Source organism: Eptesicus fuscus, chromosome 11, assembly GCF_027574615.1.
Source record: "Eptesicus fuscus isolate TK198812 chromosome 11, DD_ASM_mEF_20220401, whole genome shotgun sequence".
NCBI lineage: Eukaryota > Metazoa > Chordata > Mammalia > Chiroptera > Vespertilionidae > Eptesicus > Eptesicus fuscus.
The window spans coordinates 39,402,200-39,424,484 of record NC_072483.1 but is presented as its reverse complement, the minus strand read 5'-3'; the positions used below and the strand labels follow the sequence as shown (position 1 = coordinate 39,424,484).

At 39.4% G+C, this 22,285-nt stretch overlaps 1 protein-coding gene across 8 annotated transcripts in view; it reads left to right on the top strand.

Annotated features, from left to right (window-relative positions):
* Nucleotides 1–1,561: 1,561 nt before the first annotated feature.
* RBMS1 (RNA binding motif single stranded interacting protein 1) overlaps nucleotides 1,562–22,285 on the top strand; it is a 220,626-nt gene continuing 199,902 nt past the window's right edge. For 4 of the 8 annotated variants that reach the window (XM_054722990.1, XM_008138642.3, XM_028141125.2 and 1 more), the window contains exon 1: nucleotides 1,569–1,792. In XM_054722990.1, the coding sequence (XP_054578965.1) occupies nucleotides 1,718–1,792 (75 nt within the window). In that variant the 5' untranslated portion in view covers nucleotides 1,569–1,717. Of the gene's footprint in view, nucleotides 1,793–22,285 lie in introns of all 8 variants that reach the window. The other 4 variants (XM_028141130.2, XM_054722991.1, XM_008138643.3 and 1 more) reach the window with 4 other exon arrangements.

Sequence of the window (22,285 nt, the reverse complement as noted above, 5' to 3'; positions counted from 1 at the left end):
ACTGTTTCATTGTTTTAAAGTAAACCTGTTTTGAAATGTAATCATATAAAACTGTCACTGTTTAGCAAAATCATGCATTCCATTTAACTCTGGTTTACCTTCGTGCTGTTAAGGAAACAGACTCTCAGGAAAACCAAAACGACCAAACAAAGCAATCAAGCTCTATTTAACAACAAATGAATTTTTTATTTCTCCTTCTTAGATGTGCAAGAACGCCAATTTGGAGTCTTTCTTGCTTATCCTATTTGTACATTTTGGTATTACCTCTTTTTAAGCTAGAATATAAAAAGTCTTCTACAGGCAGCTTCAGGGACCAATTAACTCCATTAAATTATATCCAGCTAGGTAGTGAACTGAGCCAATGCTGTCTGGGGCTGTCTAGAGCTGTGACAACCAGGAGATGGAGAGAGGCAGAGAGAGAGAGATTGATTTTGTATGTCACTGAAACACACTGCAACAATATGCCAGTGTGACTTTCAAAATGGCCTTAAAATATTCCAAACTCAGGGAGTTTCCTGGCTCCTGAGTGGGAGTTGACAGACTGGCAGTATTAGAAAGAGGCAGAGAAAAGCTGATGTCTATATTGTGTCCTCTAATAATAACATTCTGCCTCTTAGCGGTATCTCCCCTTTAGAAGGATCCGTCTATTTGTTGTGAGTGCGTGTGTATGTGTGTGTGTGTGTGTGTGTGTGTGTGCGCGCGCGCGCGCGCGCGTGCGCGCGTGTGTCTCCAAGCTTTGCCTCCCCTTGTGCAGAGGGCATAATTTCACCTCTCACATCTGGGAAAACCAAACCGAAGGACACTAACCTTCCCAAGGTCACCTAGAAAAGCAGTGTTGTGGCCTGGGGCGCGGGGGGGGGGGGGGAAGGGGTGAACAGAACCCAGGTGTCCCGACTCCAGCCTTGTGGTTGGGCACTAAATCATTTTTCCTTCCCTTGTGAAAATAAAAGAAATCACTGGGCGGAGGGAAGTGAGAGATAAATCAGATTTCCTCCTCTTTCCTCTTGCCTCCCCTCCCCCTGACGAAGCTAAAAACTCGTGAGAGCAAACGAGGTGTCCACTCCACAGTTCTTAAGCAGGGTCCCCCAATTCCACCTCCACCCCGACACAAAGCAAATCTGGGCTCCCGGGGTTTCTGCGCGCCCAATCGCCGAGTCTGGGAGGGTCTGGGAGGTGAGGAGGGGTTTAAACTCAGCCCTCACCTCCTGCGGGTCCCGGCTTCCAGGCGCCCAAGCCCCGCCCCCGCCCGCCCTTCCCCCACGGCCTCCGCACGCCAGCCCCTCTCCCCTCTCCTAATCGGGCGCACCCACCCCAGATGCCGCCTGGCACCGATCGCAGCCACCTCCGCCGCACTTTCCACTTGTATTGATCACCTCCCAGCCCCGCTCAGCCTGCTCGCCCGAGCCGAGCGGCCAGCGCGCCAGCCCTTGGCAGTGCCGGAGCAGTCGGGCTCCCGGAGGCAACTCCTTGGGAGCGCCCGGCCCGGGGTGCCCTCTGCGTCCTGCAGTGTCTTTCTACCTGGGAGGAGGAGGAAGAGAAAGAGGAGGAGGAGGAGAGGAGAAGGAGGAGGACCTCTCGTCCGGGCTGGGAGGTGGAGCAGCGGCAGCCGCCGCCGCCGCCGCCGCCGCCGCCGCCGGAAAGGGAGAGGCAGGAGAGATCGAGACTTGGAAACCCCAAAGTGCCCGCGACCCTGCACGGCAGGCTCCCTTCCAGCTTCATGGGCAAAGTGTGGAAACAGCAGATGTACCCTCAGTACGCCACCTACTACTACCCCCAGTATCTTCAAGCGAAGGTAAAGGAGCGCTGGGGTGGGGGACCCGGGGGCGCGCGGCTCGGGCCCGGGAGGGGCGCGCGCTCGACCCCGCCGGCGGCGGAGTTGATGGAAGGTTGCTAACTATAGCGCCGGCCTGGGCAGAGCCGGGCGGCGCGCTGGGCGGCGGCTGCCGGGGGAGCGGAGTGCGGGATCGAGTTACAGAAAGCCGCGGGGGGAGAGACTAGACAGGAAAGAGCCGCCCGCTCCTTCCTGGCCCCGGAGGAGGGAGGGTCGCGGGGCCGAGCGGCGCCCCTAGCCGAGCCCCTTGCCGAGCCTCTCGCCGAGCTTGGCTGCTGCGCTGGTGGGACCCGCTGGCTGTGCGGCTTTTCGACCCCCTCTCCTCGGCCCCGCCCTGCGACCAGTAGTAACTCTTGGCTTCCCTTGGAGTGCCTCGGAGCCCCCCGCTTCCCGGAGACGCCCCTTCGTCTCCCGCGCGCGCGAGCGATTTCTGGGGCTGGAGCCGGGGGGACGGGACGTTTACCTCCCGTCTCCGGCCCTGAGCGCCGCCCCTCGCCTTGATCTTTGTGCGGTGTGGCACTTCACCTGGTTACTGATTTCCACTTTTACGCTGGTGTTTTGGGTAGGAAAGTGGCCAAAGTCCACACAGCGTTCATTGATGTCCCTTTTAATCTTCCCTGTAGCTTTTGCTTAGGAGGGACAATGGGCGGATTTCAGGGCAGAGGAAGAAGTGACTTTGTATTTAGTTTAGAAAAATACTACCTTGTGTGTTTCCCACAGATCGATTTCCAACGGTGCTTTCTCCAAAGTGGCCTTGGCATATTCTTAGGTAACCCAGCTGATGACGTGTAGCCCTGCAAATTGCCACTGGCTTTCTAGGGACCCTGGGTACTTGGTTAATGAGCCTACCTTAATTTTACAATAATTGGATGCCCTCTGACCTCATTTTATATATATATATATATATATATCCATCCATGAGGAGTGAGGATTTCACTGCTTTGGAAGCTTCTCCCACAGTTTGGGAAGGTGGACGTTGGATGCACCAGCCTTCTACAGCAATTAGCATCTCCTGTCAGGACTCCAGGAGCCCTCTAGATCACAAAAGAATCGAATGTGGATGCAGTGTCTGAACTTTCTTTGGGAGGTTGTAATCACGACCTGCTTGCGGCAGAGGGCATTTCTGGCCTGGTGCAAAGAAGCTCTGATTCAACCTCGATAAGCTTTTCTTTCTTACAGTGCGGGTGGTCCACGTTGTGCACTTACAACAGTATTTGTCCAAAAGGACACTTGTCAGCACAGAGACCCGGCATTTCCTAGCCCTCAAGGGCTTCATTCCCAGCACACACCCCCGCCCCATTCTTACTTTACTTTGGGTCACCAGAAAGCAGCGAGATGGTAGCAGCAAGGATAGCCATTATTCATTTCTGTGTGGTCCCCATAAATTTGTTTTCAGGGGCCGGAGGGAGATGCATGTGTTTTTTTTGTGTGTGTGAGCTACATTGTAAATATGAGTTGTGCAAAGAAATTTTGAGGTGTAATCAATGCACTACCTTTTAGATAGCATATATGCTTGATGCACTTGTTTAAATTATGCAGCATTGGGTGGCTAAAGAGCAGCCCAGTCAACACTTAACTATATGAATAATAAATATGTACACTCAGGTAAAGAAAAAAGGCCTGTTCCTACAGGCACATTCACCTTAGTAATTTTTATGTACCATTAGTAAGTTAGAAACCAAGTGCGTAGCATTTAATATAGCTAATGCAATACCATTTGGCTCTTTTTGCCCCGTAAATAATTGAAGAGAGAGGCAAACGGCAAGAGCCTGCTCTGGTAATTAGGGTCGGATCCCAGAAAGCTTTAGGGCCCATTTTCTGAAAGTGTGCTTCCTGCATAAAGCATTTAATATTGATTTGTGTTACAGTAAATGACATTCTCAAAACATATCTTGCGGTTGCTACTATGAAATCTGAAATCCTATTTACTCTGAATCTCTTTGTTTCCGGGGAAGGACATATATACTCACTTGACCTATATAAATGGTATTAAAATTTGATAATTAAATGTAAATTCCCTATTGTAAAGTATCTTGATTATTTCAGAAAGAGGCATCTCCTAAAATGTAAAGTGACTAGTTGCAGATTTTAGATAATCACATTTCGGGACACATAGTCCTCTTTTTTCTCCCTTACATATCTGCTGGTAACATGGTAGTACAAATCATTTAAAAAAAAAAAGAGAGAGAGAGACTTCTTTTGATCTTTAGTTTTAAAACAAGTGTTGCCTAATCTACCTAAAGAGTTAATAAACTCACTTGGAATCTGTTGTCTATAGTGATGATCCTTGCCTGTGTGTGCGTTTTGACCTTCCTGAAGTATGGGATAGAAAACATCACTGTTTACAGTACAGTGATATGTTTACTAGTCAGAGTTGTTTTGAAACTTCTGGTTGGAAGCTCTATCAAAAACTGAGGAATGGCATGGTCATTTACACAGTGGTATCTGCCATAAACATTGATCAAGAGATGGCTGTGATTGTTTTAAACTGAGGAAGAACAAACAGATGGGATTTCTTTTCATCAGAAGAAATAGATACCAATTAACATGGCCCTTGAAAATGAGTTTTGTTATCCTTTTAAAAGTTCACATTGTCAAATTATTTTTCTTGTGTTAATCATTCAATCGGAGTCTATTTTGGAAAACTTATTTAGTAATTTTTCCCCGTAAAAAAACCTATTGGTTACTTTGTACATTTTATTAGCAACAACAACAAAAATATATGGAGCTGTATGACAGTGTGTGACCATATTGGTATATTTCGCTCTTTGACAGAAAGAGGAAATCATTGGAAAATAACATGGCTGCATTAAACATAAAGTACATTTGAGGAGGCTTTGGAAGTGCAGGATATGGGTGGAAATGAGATTGTGAAATTTTCATCATTCCTTAGTGTAGAGCAACATAGATTTCAAGTAACCTGATTTTACACGCTTGTTGTGTTTTTTGCCTCTCTGTCAGGATGGTCTTATCACAGCAGGTGCTCTTTGTCACCTGACAGACTCATTCTAAGATGCAGTTTGATATACCTTCCTATATAAGCACATCTTGTTCTAAAGGATTTTCTGAATTATATTAAATGACATATGCTAGGTTATGAAAAATTAAATTTGGTATCCACTTTGAAGCTACACAGATAATTCAGTGTATTTTTCTAAAGATGTGTATTAAACATTTTTATACAATGGATGTATTAATTTCACTTATGGTAAAAAGCAACCCTTCAATCATGGTCTACTTATTTCAAATATATTACAACTTACCTTATTGCCATTGAATGCATGCAAATATTTATGGGAATTGAAGCACTTATTCTGTCTTTTGAAGAAAGGGAAGTACAAAATGTTATTTATTTCATGTACCTACTTTTTGTGCTAGCTAAAAGCAATTTGACAAATTTTGTGATCTTTATTTATAGTTATCAAAATGTTTCTATAAAATATATTATAATGAAAGCTTGGTTTTTAAGTTTTATGTATACAGCAGTATTGTTTTTCTATGCTAAAGAAATGTTTGTTTCTAAAACATAAGTTTGTTTTAGAGCCATTTGGTGTAAGTGTATGCCAAAGAACATACCTGAACTGAGATTCAAAATCTGGAAAATAATAAGTAATATAATTTAGGATTCTATTAATGAAGGCTACTAGAACAAAACAGTTCATGTGAGTTGAATTTCAGGGTGCATTCACATTTTGCTGAATTCCTTAACTTCTACTTACTTGTAGCCAAATGAATATTGTATCAATTTGTTTCTCCAGAAATTTGGGGTCATAATTTGATACATAGAACTACGGAGCGTTTTAAGGTGGGTTGGAGGTAGAGAAGTAGGATCTTAAGACTTGGAGGGCTTTGTGTCTTAAGAAGTAACCACATTTCTGAGGTGAATAAAGTTTGCTTAAATGTATCAATACAGTAATGTCATATTTTACACAATGAATACACCTTATTTCCTTAGGTGAGTGGGGCATTGTGGCTATCTGGAAGTGGTGTTGGGAGAATCAAGGTCATGGAAATGTTAAAATTATAATGCAGTATTATAGCACCCTTCCCCTTGGATAGCTATTACTTTTGAATTTCCCATAATGCATATCATTTCTTTATATTTTGGGAGCCAAATTTTAAGCTACTAGAAGGGAACAGGAAAAGATAAGTGAAGAGAAGTAAGAAAGTATTCAGTCATTTAGTACCAGTATAACTAAATATACCTTACATATTTGGCAATCTTGGCTTTGAATTTAAATTCAGATATGGGCAATTTCCATGTATTACACTTTTAAGAAAAAAAAATTAAAACTTTACTGATTTATTGCTCAGACTTTGTATTTTGCTTACTGGTTTATTGTAACTGTAAAATTACCCCAGCATACTTAATGAGTACAGAAATTTTAAGTTATGGGTCTAACTAAAGACAAAGGGATTTTTTTTTTTCTTTTCCTTTGACTCAGGAGGGAGTTGCCAGGAAAGAAAAAAATTTCCCCCTCTCTATATCTGCTTAATGACTAAAAATCTTGTGAGGAAGATCTAGAGTAAAAGGATAAGGGCTTAGTGAAAATGACATGGACACTTAAATATCGTTCATTCTTCTTAAAGATGAAAAATTTCTTGTCTAGTTTGTTTGATATTGGATGCTCAGTTCACAAAAGTTTATTTTTCCCAAGCATGGTCTTGCAATTCCTTTGTTAGTCTCTCTTCAAAGGGTATCAACACCTCCCTAGTTGCTTGCTTCATTCACAGAACAGTAGGTGCTAAATAAATGCTTGTTAGTAACTATTATTATTCAGTGTAAGTACCTGCAAAATTTTTCTAGACTAGCAAAATAATCATAGTCCAAAATCTACAAGTATAATAAATCCAACCTAATTTTTTAATGAAATCTCAATATAGTTAGATTTGTGTTTTATTTTGTTCCTATAATAAAACTTTCAAATGTTTTATGACTCGAGTAAGATCCCTAAAATGAATCACAAATCAATTGGTCAATGCTTCATTTATGGAATCAAAAGTGCCTTTTTATTCAATCTTTATTAAAAAGTAAGGTGTCAGAGAAAAATCTCATAGTGTTATATTGAGGGTGGGAAATGCTATATGTGATGAATTGGTGACAGCCTGTCTTTGCCTTCTCTCACTGGCCCCAACCAACACAATCCAAACTTTTTCCTGATTAATTTTCAAGAAAAGCCCCCTTTTTTCCAGGGTATTTCAGACTTGGTCAAAACAAAACAAAACAAACATTTATTCATTTAATGGATAATAATGAAAATATAAACTGTCCTTGTGGTGTTCAGAATTATAGTTATCTCTCAGTTACTGAGTTGCATAACCCTAAATGTGACATTCAGCCTTCTAGCTTTTTAATATAGGACTAGTGGGAACATGTAAGGTGCTCTTTTATTCAGTGTAACATAGCCTATTTTAAAGAAAATGTAGTGTGATATGCCAGGGATTTAAATGCAGTGTCATAATATTTGGCATAAAATCAAACCATATAGCCCAGGCCAGTATCTCTCAGTGGCTAGAGTGTCCTCCCACAGACCACAAGGTCAAGGGCATGTACCTGGGTTGCAGGTTCTATCCCCGCCCTGATAGGGCCCTTGTGAGAGGCAACCAATTGATGTGTCTCTCACACATTGTCTCTCACACATCTATGTTTCTCAGTCTTGACCCCATCCATTCCATTCTCTCTCAAAATCAGTGGGAGGAATATCCTCAGGTGAGGATTAACAAAAAAAGGAAAACATTAAAAAAAAAATCAATCCACATAGTATTCAAGATTGAACTTTGGGCTTGGGGATTTCATGTGGAATGAGTTTAAATGTTCTGGCTTCTGCTTGTGAATAAGTAATAAAACCTGGTGGCAGTCGGCTGTGCCTCCTAAGACGCAGCACTTGGATGATAACAGATGTTTACCACTAGTTTGGTCAGATGACACACAGCAAAATGTCTTAGAAGCCATGTGTGAGCACACACAAATTTGAGCGCATACACAAATTCGATAACAAAACTAAACATTTCTTACTCAGTTCGACGTGAGGGGAAAAGTGTAAAGGTTTCCCTTTCTCCCTGATGACAGCTAAGCCAAGAACAAACTGAACATGTCTCCCATAACCAAATTCCTTATTTTTCCTTGGTGCATCTAGACTCCTTAACATAATTATATGAATATTTTAATTTTTCAGACAAGCACTGGAAAATAAGTGTGTCACAGATGACGAGAAAAAGAGAGACAAAAAGGAAAGGGTGAAGATAAACATCCTAGACCTCCTAGGGGAGAAAATGTATAAAACTGAACATTGTCCTTCTCCATACATTGTCTTTTGGCTAATTCTTAAATGAGTGCATTTGCCATTTTAGAGGATGGAGAACAGTCTTCTGGAGGATGAATATGAAACCTAGATTCTAAAAGAGAGCTTAGAGGCTAATATGAACAGTTAACTTGCTTATATATCTGGTACTGTAAGCACAGAACTCGATGTCCGGTGGGTGATTTCCGACATTGGCTGTAACATTTGTATTCTGGAATTAGGTTAAGTTGTAAGCTGGTAGCTTGTTGGAAAATGGCGGAGGTTCATGAAGAGCTAAAATACCAATCGATCATATTTCCTGAGTGACCCCGGAGCACAATTCTCTGCACTTGCCGCTGGGAAAGGTGAGGGAGTATAGTATTTGGCCCCTGCTCTCCAGCATCTCACCATCTGCTAGGGAAGACAGAATAGACATGGTCAGAAATAAGCCAAGAATATTTACAAAATAGTTCACCCAAGGGTCTTAGCGACAGAGAAGACACTGAGATTTATATGTGGGATTAAAAACAGTGGCATGCATTTTGTGAGAAAAAAGTAAAGTGCTAATTAAAGCTACAATAAACCTGTGACTTTTAGAAAGAGGTTGTGCTTTAGATTAGTGAATGAAAATTTTTTGAATTGATAATCAGCATTGTTTTGTATTTATTCTGCTTCATTATCCTCTTTATGAGTATTTAGAATTTTAAAGAGTTAACGTTTTTAGTACTTTATGTTAACTTCTTCCCCTCAGATTTTCATACTTAATTACCTTATTTTACATTATTATTTTTCCATTTTCTAAATTTAATATATCTTTATTGATTTCAGAGAGGAAGGGAGAGGGAGAGATGGAAACAACAATGATGGGAGAGAATCATTGATTGGCTGCCTCCTGCACACCCACTATTGGGGATGGAGCCTGCAACCCGGGCATGTGCCCCTGACTGCAGTCTAATAGGGGACCCTTCAGTCTGCAGGCCGATGCTCTATCCACTGAGCCAAACCAGCCAGGGCTATTTTTCCTGTTTTATGGCTATAAATGTGCATAGGCCAACTTATTAGGGTTGTGACAGTCTGAGAATATAATCTTAAATGATGACATAATGGTTATCCAGAAATGTTACTTTTGTTTTTTTTAAACCATTTTGAAATGATGTTTTTTTTTCTCTTAATTTGTTAGCCTTGTTTATGGCAAAGGGGAAAAAATTAAGTTTGGAGTTTTGTTATGTTGTTGATTTGATCACTGTATGCCTGCAAACTACACATTGATAATGTGTCTAATGTGAGCTGGGGTTTCATTAGAAAATAACAGATTTTTTATTATTCCTCATCTTTCGTGGACATACTAGTAGCTGTTCATTCTCTTTATTTGGTCATCATCTAGCTTTAATTCTTTTAAACTGAGCTATTCCCCTCTGCAAGTGGAACGCAGTCCTTCAGGAGTCATGCTGTCCTCTGTCAGGCCTCAGTGTGGGACATGGAACAAGTCCCTCTGGCTGCTCATTGAACACATGCTATTGGGCTGCCGGGTCCCAAGTAGAGTGGGTTCAGGGAAAGGTTTTGTGTAATAAAATTAGATCATTTCAGAGGTCTCAAAAATATTTTTTACTGATATTGAAGGAAAAATGCATCATATTCCAGCTCTGCAAGGGTGTGGGCCCATTTTACATGATACCAGTTTTATTTTATAAATTAAAAATGTAACCATTAGAATGGGAGAATTGGATATATCATGGAATATTGTGCTATTAACTTGAGAGTCTTAGGGCAAACCAAAGTTGCCAAAATGAATTTTAGATTAAATTTACATTTATCTTTAACTCTTCAAATGACACTATACTATTTTCCCTGTTTAATACATTTTTATGTTCTTATTTTTATATTTTTATTAATCTTCACTTGAGGATATTTTTCATTGATCTTTTAGAGAGAGTGGAAGAGAGAGGGAGAGACAGAGAGAAACATCAATGTGAGAGAAACACATCGATTGGTTGCCTCCTGCACGTACTCTGACCAGGACCCAGGCCGGGGAGGAGCCTACAACCAAGGTACTGGCCCTTGATCGGAATTCCATCCCGGGACCGTTTGGTCCACAGGCCAACACTCTATCCACTGAGCAAAACCATATTTAACACTTTTTAAACATGGTGATTTTGAGAGTTGCAATTGGAAGTGTGTTTCTACTACTGGAGAACCTCTAAACCCTTTTTTACCTATAGAATAACAAGGAAATATTTTCATAGTTTATAAAATAAAGTCTCAGATAAAATATTTGTTTATAAGAAAAAGTAAATCTTCCTTTGTCTTCTCAACAGCAATTTGGATTTATCACCAACAGGCTTTTGACTAATGCAAACATTTATAAAAAGAAAAAATTACCAGTTTTTATTTTCAGGTCATTAACTGAAATACTCCCCAAGAGCCTCTCTGCACCACCCGTGCTCCCCCCACCCCCACCCCACCCCTGTCTCCCAAAGCACAGCTTTGATTAATTTCATTGTTTTAAAAATGGAAGTCTTAAGAAAAAGGTTCCTAATCTCAGTCTCTTTGTAGCTTTCATTCCACTTGATCACTTGCATACTTTTATTAAACAACAACACAGAAAGATTTGGCTGCCAGAGAAAGTGTTAGAGCAAAAATCCTAAAGCTGGACAGATGGCATTTTTCTGGGGCTCTATATGACTTGTTTAAGGATTGGGCATACCTTATTTTACAAGTGAGTTGTGTTTCCAACAGGTTTGATTCCAAAAAGTTCACTTGTCAGTTATTTAGAACTTGAAATTCATTTCCTATATTTCATATCTAAGAGCCTGCGAAGTGTTTCCTCTCTCCCTTTTCCTCTTCTCCCCTCACTCCTTCCTTCTTCTCCCTTCTCCCCAACTCATACTCTCAAGTACTCTTCCTGCACACTAAGACTAGTGCCACTCTGGGCTTACATCCACAGGTGTAGGTGCCCGGGATGGATCTGCCAGGGTAATTGTCACATATAAGCTGCTCATTCTGCATTAGCCTGAATTAGGGGCCACGTGTGCCTGACTTACTTTGCTAAAGAACTCTTTACTACCTCTTAATGCTACAGTTTATGATTAAGAATTTCCTAACAACAATTGCCTCTTTGAATTTGATTTTCTTCCTGATTCCTTATCCAATTTTATGTGGAAATTTTAAATAAAAATGTTATTGGTTAATGTACAAGTGTGTTAAAGAAGCGCAGACATGATGTAATACTTTGAATAAAAGAGAACATAATTAGCATAATAGAAAGTATTTTGATGATAAATGTATGTATCTAATGAGATTGGAATGTAACTAGGGCATAGTGAAATGGTAAGACATTTCCATTTTTTCTTCACCCATACTTTACCAGTATTCATAACCACTTTTTCTGTTTCTTGAATATTTCACAAAACTATTTTTTATCTAAAAATAATCACAAAAGTATTGTGTGTTTTTAATTTGTAAAAGACTAAAAAAATGTTTCTTGGTAATGTTCCTTAGATTTAAATTTTAATAGCAGAAATATTAAATGTTGATTGTTTTTTAAAGAATAGATTATAACTTGATATAAAAGCAGGATTTAAAATGATAGTGGGTTATTATCCAGTGTTCTTTTCTACCCCTCTGTCTCTACCACAAAATTCAGATTCATGTTTCAGCAGGACAGGATGTTCTTCAGTGCACATCCTTTGAGCCTTCAAAATTTGATTTGACTGTGTGGTCTGAGGAGAGCTTGTTCAGATAAGTACATTGTGATAGTAATCTGTGTCTGGGCCCTAATGAACATCTGCTTTCTAGGGCGCCACTGCAGTACCTTTCTTTGTTTCTTTTTCCTTTGCCTTTTTTATTTAAATCTTGTTTAAACCCTGCAAATAGGGTTGCTTTTCAATATGCAAATGATCCTATCTCCCTTTTTTTTTTGGCGGGTGGGGGGTGGGGGTGGGGATAAGCCAGATACTTAAAATATGAATAGGTTGGGAATTTAAAAGGAGTCTACAGGAAGCAAGCCCACAGCTATAGTTCTACTATTGATAACTCAGACATTATACTAAAATCATCTAGTTAAGGTCATGTAGTTGGAACTACCTGGCCAGTTTAATTAAATTCAACAAACTGAGCAGGCATTGTATTAGGCCCTGGAAAGTGCGAATATGTAAATAAGACCTGATTTGTGCCATCATGGAGCACAATGGAATATTTTTATTGACTTGTTTCTTTGTTTAAAATTTTTATTGAGGTGGAACACACAGTATAGTGCACACATTTTAAATAAGTGGGTATCTACACTAATAAAAGAGTAAGATGCAAATGGACCGTACCTTCGCGACACCCACCAGCCAATCAGGAGTGAATATGCAAATTAACCCAACAAAGATGGTGGCTTAATTTGCATATGCAGGCGCCGAGCAGCCGGGGGTGGGGCGGGCCGCTCCGGGCCTCTGGGCAGCGTGGGAAGGCAGAAAGGCAGCTCTGGGCCAGAGCGAAGGCAGTGCTGGCAGCCAGGGGAAGGAAGGCCCATTCTTGCACGAATCTTCGTGCATCGGGCCTCTAGTACTCATATAATGGCCATCCAGGTCATTCTATAACATTTCCCACAACCAGAAAACACCCTCATACCCCATCTCAGTTTGTACTCCCTGAAAATAGCCATCAGTCTTACTTTTAGCTTTGTAGATTGATTTCACCTATTCTTGTACCTCATAAAAAGGAAGTCCTATAATATACCTCCTTTTGTGTCTGGCCTCTTTAGTGCATCATTATTGGTTTGATTCATCCTTGTTGTTATGTGCAGCAGATGTTGGTTCTTTCTTTAAATGCTGTGTAGTGTTCTATCACAGAATAGACCACAATTTATTTCTCTATTAATGGGTATTTGGATTTTTTAAAATTTTGACTATAATGTATAAAATTGCTATAATTATTTGTGTTCATATCATTTGGTCAACATGTGCACTTACTCATAATAGAGGAACTGGTAGGTAGGTTATGGAGCTGGTATGATATGTGTATGTTCAGCTTTGGTAGATATTACCAGGCAGAGCATGAGGAATCTAATTACTCTACAAGTCCCTCACACTTGGTATTGTCAGTCCTTTTAAGTGTAGGCCTTCTGGTGGGTATTAGCTTATAATGTGTTTTCCTAATGATTAATGATGTTGAGCTTTTTTTCATAAATTTATTGGGCAAATGGCTATTCTCTGTTGTGAAGTGTCTTTCAAGTTTTTTGCTCACTTTTTAAAAATAACAGCTTTATTGACTATAATTCACATAACTTACAGCTTAACATTTTGTTCACTTTTTATATTGGATTTTTTTATTGGTTTATAGATTTTCAAATATAGTCTGGATACAAATTCTTCATCAGATACATGTATCAGAATATCTTCTTCCTATTTTCAATTTTTCCCTTCACTGTCTGATTAGTGTCTTTTAATGAATAGAAGTTCTTAATTTTAATGAAGTACAGTATACCCATCTTTTATGACCATTGCTTTTTGTATCTTTTAAAAAAGCTTTGCTTCCTTTAAGGTCATGAAGATATATCCTTATATTTTCTTTTTAATAAATCTTTATTGTTCAGATTATTATAATTGTTCCTTTTTTTCCCCCATAGCTCCCCTCCACCCGGTTCCCACCCCACCCTCTGCCCTTACCCCCGCCCCCCCCCACTGTCCTCATCCATAGGTGTACGATTTTTGTCCAGTCTCTTCCCGCACCCCCACACCCCTTTCCCCCTGAGAATTGTCAGTCTACTCCCTTTCTATGCCCCTGATTCTATTATATTCACCAGTTTATTCTGTTCATCAGATTTTTTATTCACTTGGTTTTTAGATTCACTTGTTGATAGATATGTATTTGTTGTTCATAAATTTTATCTTTACCTTTTTCTTCTTCTTCCTCTTCTTAAAGAATACCTTTCAGCATTTCATATAATACTAGTTTGGCGGTGATGAACTCCTATAGCTTTTTCTTATCTGTGAAGCTCTTGATCTGACCTTCAATTCTGAATGATAGCTTTGCTGGGAAGAGTAATCTTGGTTGTAGGTTCTTGCTATTCATCACTTTGAATATTTCTTGCCACTCCCATCTGGCCTGCATAGTTTCTGTTGAGAAATCAGCTGACAATCATATGGGTGCTCCCTTGTAGGTAACTAACTGTTTTTCTCTTGCTGCTTTTAATATTCTCTCTTTGTCTTTTGCTCTTGGCATTTTAATTATGACGTATCTTGGTGTGGTCCTCTTTGGATTCCTTTTGTTTGGGGTTCTCTGCTGATCCTCACAGCCAATTGGCCTGGAGGTCAATTCCTCCCAGTGATACCAACAACAATCAAGGCTTAACTACAACAAGACTGTGCACACAGCCTACAAAGGGGTGCACCAAGAGTGTCTATCTCAGGTAACTGGGGAGGCTGAGCCACCGGGCCCTATAGGACACCTAGCACACAAAGCCATTCTATCAACTCAAGGAAACAGCCAAAATGCAGAGACAAAGAAACAGGTCACAAATGAAAGAAATGGAGGAAAGCAAATGACTGGATATAGAGTTCAAAACCACGGTTATAAGGTTTTTCAAGAATTTTCTAGAAAAGGCCGATAAATTAAATGAGAACCTCGAGGATATGAAAAAGGACCAACTAGGAATTAAGCATACACTGACTGAAATTAAAAATAATATACAGAGATCCAACAGCAGACTAGAGGATCGCAAGAATCAAGTCAAAGATTTGAAATACAAAGAAGCAAAAAATACCCAACCAGAAAAGAAAAAAGAAAAAAGAGTCCAAAAATATGAAGATAGTGTAAGGAGCCTCTGGGACAACTTCAAGGGTACCAACATCCGAATTATGGGGGTGCCAGAAGAAGAGAGAGAGCAAGATACTGAAAACCTATTTGAAGAAATAATGACAGAAAACTTCCCCCACCTGGTGAAAGAAATAGACTTATATTTTCTTTATCTTTTACATTTAGGCCTGCAATCCATTTCTAATTAATTTTTGTGTTTGGTGTGGATAGAGTCATGATTTGTCCTCCCCTCCCCCAATATGAATATCTAATGATCCAGCACCATTTATTGAAAAGACATTTTCTTTTTCTCCTTTGAATTTCAGTGTCATCTTTGTTATAAATCAGGTAACAACAGTTAGGTCTTTCTTTTTCTGGACTCTTTGTTTTGTTCTGTATGTATCTTTGTGTCAACACTACATGGTTTGAATTTTTGTAGCAGTAAATTAAGTGTATATTCTTCCAAGTAGTCTTCACTATTCTAGGTCCTTTGCATTTCTTTGTAAATCTTGAAATCAGTTTATCAATTTCCATTAAAAAATGGATAGGATTATTATTGGAATGGCATTAAATCCATACATCAATTTTGGGAGAATCGATATTATCCTAACTAAGTATATATCTCTTATTTATTTACGAAATTACCACTCTTAAGTGATTCATAATAAAACACATGGGTAATTATTATTGTTTTAAGTGCTCATTTCTTAAATACATCCAATAATTGCTTCAAGATCTGTAGTGTGATAATCGGCATAGACTTTGTTAAGAAAATAATTCTTTAGAGGAGGGAAAGAGACTATTTATTATCAGAGATAAAAAATTTTTTTTTGAAAAGTAGCTTACTAAGTAAAATTTACCCTTTTAGAACAGATGGCATTCTTTCTGGTTTTGTTTGAATGCATCATGAAATATGACTCGTTCTCCTTTATACTCTTTATTCTCTTTTTGTGGATTTATTTGATGTTGTGACATCTCATCACCCTGTCTTATATATTTACAAACATACTAATAAATTGAAAATTAGTTGTATTTGGAGAGTTTTCTGGCATCCCTTGTGATTTGTTTAATATGCCCTGGATATTGTGAAAACACAAAGCCTGGGAATGCTGCGTAGATACAGACTTCTAAGCAATAGAACATGCTGCTCTGTGGGCTTCAGCTCCTTCAAACTTTTTCTTAGATGTTCTAAAAATCATATATATATATATATATTTCATGCTTTAAGGTTTTAAAGCTTTGATTATTGCTGTATTCAGCCAGCCAAACACAACTACATAGAACTTTCAAAGCTTATTAGTTCTGGCTGGGTTAGCTTAGGTTGAGCAGGAGGTTGAATAGATGACTTCTGAAGTTCCTTTCAACTCTAAATTTTAGGATTCTGGGAATTTATAACATCCAAGAATCATAGAATGTTAGAACTGGAAGGAACTTTAAGATAATCTGGTTCAGGCTACTCATTGTACAGATGAGGAAAGCTACCCAAAGTGAAGAAACCAGAGTCGACCTCTAGAGAGGCAGAGCGTTGGGAGGAGTGGCAGGAGGGCCAGAAATCGGAAGGGTGGAGGCCTGACCTCACACAGCTAGTCAGCGCAGTGACCTGAAGAGGAAGGAAGAAGGGAGGCCACACACAGCTTTAGCAGCATTCCAGGAAATTTATCTCAGAGGTTGACCTGGGGTGGAAATTGGGCCAGCGTCACCAGCTGGTGTCCAGTCAGGAATCAGTGGTGGTCACTCTGGGTGAGCTCACCCCAGCAGGGGCTGGCCAGACGTCTGCATTTCCTTCCACTAGTAGGCACTTCTCCTGGTTTGCCAGAACAGTGTTTAGAGCTGAGTCTGCTTTGTTCTAATGTTTCCAACTTTTCAGATTATAGTTGGGCCCTGCTCATCCTCCATAGCATCCAGTCTGTCCATGGTTTTGTTCTTCTTCTGGATCCTTCTTTTACCACATTCCTAAGGGTCTTTGTTTTTATAGCCCTGGGTCTGGGGCCAAAACTCTCTCACGTTTTTTAGCATGCCTGGAGCTTTCCCACACTGGCTGGATAGACTCCAGACTACTTCATTCTTGCTAACTTTCTTTATCCTGCCATCACCACCTGCTGTAACCTGTTAGAGACTCTCTGATTTAACACCTTTTTGTTTGCTGAAGCCACCTTCTCGCTCACCACTCAGATGGGAACCATCTTCTAAGGCCAAGCACTCCATGCTAGTCTCTAGTATCTCTTGTTTTTTTTTCATGAGACATTTAAACACAGTTGAAGACTTCTGGTACTCATCATCTCACCATACAATTATGCATCAGGACCTTCGTTTTTGGTCAGGTTTTTGGAGAGCCTCGGAAAAACAAAATGCGCAGTAGGTGGTATCAACGAGCCCAGGTGTCACTTGCACATAGCTTTTCTCTCCTGCGGTTAGGGTTCATACACTCTGAGTGCACTGAAAACAGTATGACTGGCTATACGTTACACATTATGGAGATTGAATACAGGAGAAACTGGGATATATCAAGCAAATGAAACAGGATGATTTCTCACAGTTTGCAAAGAGACTCGCCAGAGAAAATGCCTCCTTAATTCATTTACATGTTCCAAAGATTATTATTACAGGTCACTAAGCCTTTGACAGAAAGTATAATTTAAAGTTAAGTCATCGGGAACCATGGCTTATTAAAGGTTAATTAGATATTAAGGAAAATAGTTTGTGAAATGATTTCTTAAGTCAGTTGGAAAGGATTAGTTTATTTTGTTATATTTGATTTACACCCAACTTCTTAGGAATGATTGAATAAAGGTACAATGATAACTGGCTGTGTGTGTGTGTGTGTTTCCCTCACTGTCTCAAGAATCCTCTGCACTGATTGGTTCAGACCTTTAGTTTTTCCTCCTGTAAGTGTGTGTAACCGTAACTGTGAACTTTGGAAGTTGTGGGCTGTATGGAAGGAAGTGACAGAAAGGGCTGTGGGTGATTGAAAATCATGTTAGGGCCCCTATGTGATCTGTAAGGAAACTGACTTCTTTGTTGCCATTAGTAGTTGACACATGCTATAGGCAACATTTCCAGTGTGGTGCTATGTTTAAAGACGGAGAGAGGCATGCCTTTTTAGACATTTTAGGGTGCCTTTTTACAGAGCATTTGATTACTTGAGCTAGAAAGTTCTCTCAGGTGGGATCCAGTGAATCATCTTAAACAACTGATGATCCAAAACACTTAGCTGTTAATATTTGTGGGTAAATTATTCTCCTAAAACACAGCAGCAGCCTTGTATTAGGATTTCCTGTATTTATTTAAGATTCAACAGTGAAAGATGGGCATGCTTGACACCTTAGAAGTCATGTGCATTATTAGTCTAAGTTAAAAAGGTACATATTCAGGGTGACATAAAGTCTAAAAGGAAGCTAGGGTTTAAATAAGCACATGAATAATTATTATCCCAAGAAATATGATCCAAGCTGACTTCCTAAACTACAAATTTCTGATTTTAGAACCTTTAATCTAACTTCCTCAACATATTATGAAGCTGTTGAGCACAGTTTACCCACATTTTAAGAATATACAGGCAAATTGAGGGAGCCATATCAAATTCTGTGTTGGTTATATGCTCACTCTTAGGCAGTTTATAAAATTTCGTTTTTAGGATGTTTAAAAAATGGAGACACGAGAGTTTACTAATTTGATTTTTCCTTTTCTTATTATACTTAAACTTTCATTAAGTGACATTTCATTTAGACTAAACTGTATAATAAATTTACATTGTAATCTAATATAATTTACCTGTTGGGGGAAAAGACTGAAAACAATCAAAAGGTATCGGGGGTAAAAGCACCCATGAAGTTGTATGTATATTTAGTAACAGTTAATTAGTATTTTGTTAACAGTAATTTGTATTCCTGTGGTCTCCTTTATAAGAATATAAGATTCTCAAGAAATGTATCTTGTTCGCTTTAGTGCCTATTAAAATGCTTAATAGGTACTTAATACATGTTTATTAAACTGAATTCATATCTTTTATATTCTAACATGATAAAGAGAAATATGAAGCCAGATTTTTTTTTTTTAAGAAATGAATGCTTCTGCTTAAAATACATACATGAGCCCAGCTGGTGTGGCTCAGTGGTTGAGTGTCAACCCATGAACCAGGAGGTCACAGTTCCATTCCTGGTCTGGGCACATGCCTGGGTTGTGGGCTCGATCCCCGGTAGGGGATGTGCAGGAGGCAGCCCATCCATGATTCTCTCTCATCATTGATGTTTCTATCTCTCTTTCCTTCTCCCTTCCTCTGTCTGAAATGAATAAACACATATTTTTGAAAAATATATACATGATTAGGATAAAAATGGGCTAAATTACCTAAATAATTTTCTTAATATCTGGCTTTACAATTAGACTCTGAGTTCATGTCTGACAGGCTATTAGTGCTGTTAGGCTAGTTTGTCATTTTCGTATAAGCATTTTATGATGTACAAAACCAAAATATTTGATGACTGTCTTAAGTTAAATACAGTAAATAGGATTGTGCAGAAATGAGGGCCCATTAAAATGAACATTTCTACTCTATTAGTGTAACTTTTTGAATATCATCTGGATGGGGCATTATTATTGAAAAGCAATTAACTTTTTTAAAAGGGCTACATTTCTAGGAACTATGCTTCTTTGGATTAGCTGGAGTTCTCTAAGGGCCTAGACCTGTGTCTGAAAACATACGTGATTATATTTGTATGGGTTTGGACAGGAAACATGCTTAGCATACTTAAACTTGGTATTTAGGGAATGTTTAATAAGAATATTTACAAATGTGTTGGCAGGACTTAGGAAACCTAGAAGGGATAATGACATATTCTGAGGCCAGTAAAAGACGGGCACCTTCACTGAAGTAAGGTCTAGGGCTAGGGGTAGAGACGGTGACAAGAACCTAGAGGGGTGTAACCCGCTTTGTAAAGAGGGCTGCCTGAGAGGAGCTTGACCTTTAGCTGAGGACCAAGGTCAACCCATGTTGAGCAGACATTCCTGACTTTCCTCCTACCTTGGAATCTCCTGCCAGTGCCTCCAATTGGAACCTATAGGAAGCTAGAGGGAGGAGGATCCCTTTGATGCAAGGCATTATGGGTCAGCTTCTCAGGGCACAGAATAGGGTGGAGAGGGGAGGACAGGCAGACAGAGGTGTGGGGCTCAGTAAATATTGGTTGAAAAAATTAAGAGCTGCTTCCTACTTATCTTAATAATTTTGCTTCATTTAAATAACAGTGCTACTTACTGCCTTCTTAAAATTCTGCATTATTACTTGAACTAAATAGTGTTTAGTGAGGACCTGCTAAAGTGTTTTGCCAGGCCTGTTGCTATAGATATTAGATAACTTTGTAAGAAAATGAGCTGATACTGGAGTTGTATCTCCCTTTACATGCTATATAGATACTGAAAACACCTAATCAAATGTTGACATTAAATATTTTGAGGTGGCATAAAGTAATCCAAAGCAGCACCTCATTTCAAGTAAATTTCGGAAGCATGCTTTTTAGAGCAATCCTATAGTGCAGCTCTGTCCGGCAGAACTTTCTGCGATGATGGAAATGGTCTCCATCTGCAGTCTGGTGTGGTGGCCACTGGCCCCATGGGGGCTATTAAGCATTTGAAATTTGGCTATTGCAACTGAGGAATTGAATTTAAAAATTTTACCTACATGTGGCCAGTGGCTGTCATATTGGACAGTGCAGCTATGGTTAATTGGTAAGTAAATATATGCTCCCTGATTTAATCTTGTATGAAATCCTTTGTGGAGTAAGAATTTGGATCTTGTATTTTCAGATTGCTAGCCTACATATATAGGTATGCAGCAAATACTGGTGACCAGAATGTAAAGAGAAATCCAAAGCAACTCAGATGAACCAGGTCCTAAGGCTAGGCTAATGAAAGCAAAGCAAAAGATACAGGAAACCTTTTATGTTATACTAGAGGCCCGGTGCACAAAATTCGTGCACTGGTGGTGGGGGTTGTCCCTCAGCCCAGCCTGTGCCCTCCCACAGTCCGGGACCCTTCGGGGGATGTCCGCCTGCTCGCTCCTTACTGCTCTGCTTGCTGCTCCTTAGCCCTGCTGCAGAGGCAGGAGAGGCTCCCGCCACTGCCTCTGTGCTCGCCAGCCATGAGCCCGGCTTCTGGCTGAGCTGCTGCTCCCTCTGTGGGAGTGCACTGACTACCAGGGGGCAGCTCCTGCGTTGAGTGTCTGCCCCCTGGTGGTCAGTGTGCATCATAGTGATTGGTCGTTCTGGTCATTCTGCTGTAACAGTTGCTGAGGCTATTTTATATATATGTGTATATATGTGTGTGTGTGTCTATATATATATGTATATATACATACACACACATATATATATATGTAGATAGTTATATATGCTTTACAAATGTAGGTTGTATTCGTTTAGACTGAGTTATATTTAAAAGGAGTGCATTGTGGTTTCTCATCATTAAAAAGTCTACTTCAATTAAAAAAACAATACATTTATTTCTTTGATGTAGTTATTCTGGATATTTGATCCTTAATTACCACACTAGTTGTTTTATGCATAATCAGTTGGTTACAAAGAAGATATTAAAAGAATGAAGATAGGAAATCTAATGTACACAGCTAGACAAAAATATATATCTGACGATATATTAAAGGCATATATATTTTCTCTTCAAGATTTTGATATTTAGTGACTTTGTTTTATATTTTTTATTTTCTTAGCTTTATTGTATATGTATGTATTATAGTTATTCAGTTTTATGAAAAAACCTGAGACTTCTCTTGGCCCTTTTCATAATGCTGTTTCTTCCTATTAGCTGTCTTCAGAAATCTGTGTTAAGTTCAGAATCAGAAAAAAACAAAACAAAACACTCACTTGGAATTCATAATTATTCCATAAGGACAGACAAATTATCATATCATAAATATGACATATTACTTGTAATGCAACTGAAAATACTTTTCGGGGCAGTAAGTTCATATTTATTTTCTGATTATTCTTATTCTACTCAAGTCTACTTTTTGCCTACCCTTTTCACATTGTGCTTTATTTTATCTGTATGTAATAGGACATAAAAGTTACATATGAGACTGTGCCTTTTATTTATTTATTTTTAAAATATATTTTATTGATTTTTTTACAGAGAGGAAGGGAGAGGGATAGAGAATTAGACACATTGATGAGAGAGAAACATTGGTCAGCCCCCTCCTGCACACCCCCTACTGGGGATGTGCCCACAACCAAGGTACATACCCTTGACTGGAATCGAACCTGGGACCCTTCAGTCTGCAGGCCGATGCTCTGTCCACTGAGCCAAACCAGTTAGGGCAAGACTGTGCCTTTTAAAAGGAACAAGTTCTAAGTTCATTTTGACAAATTTTTAAAATGGCTCCTGT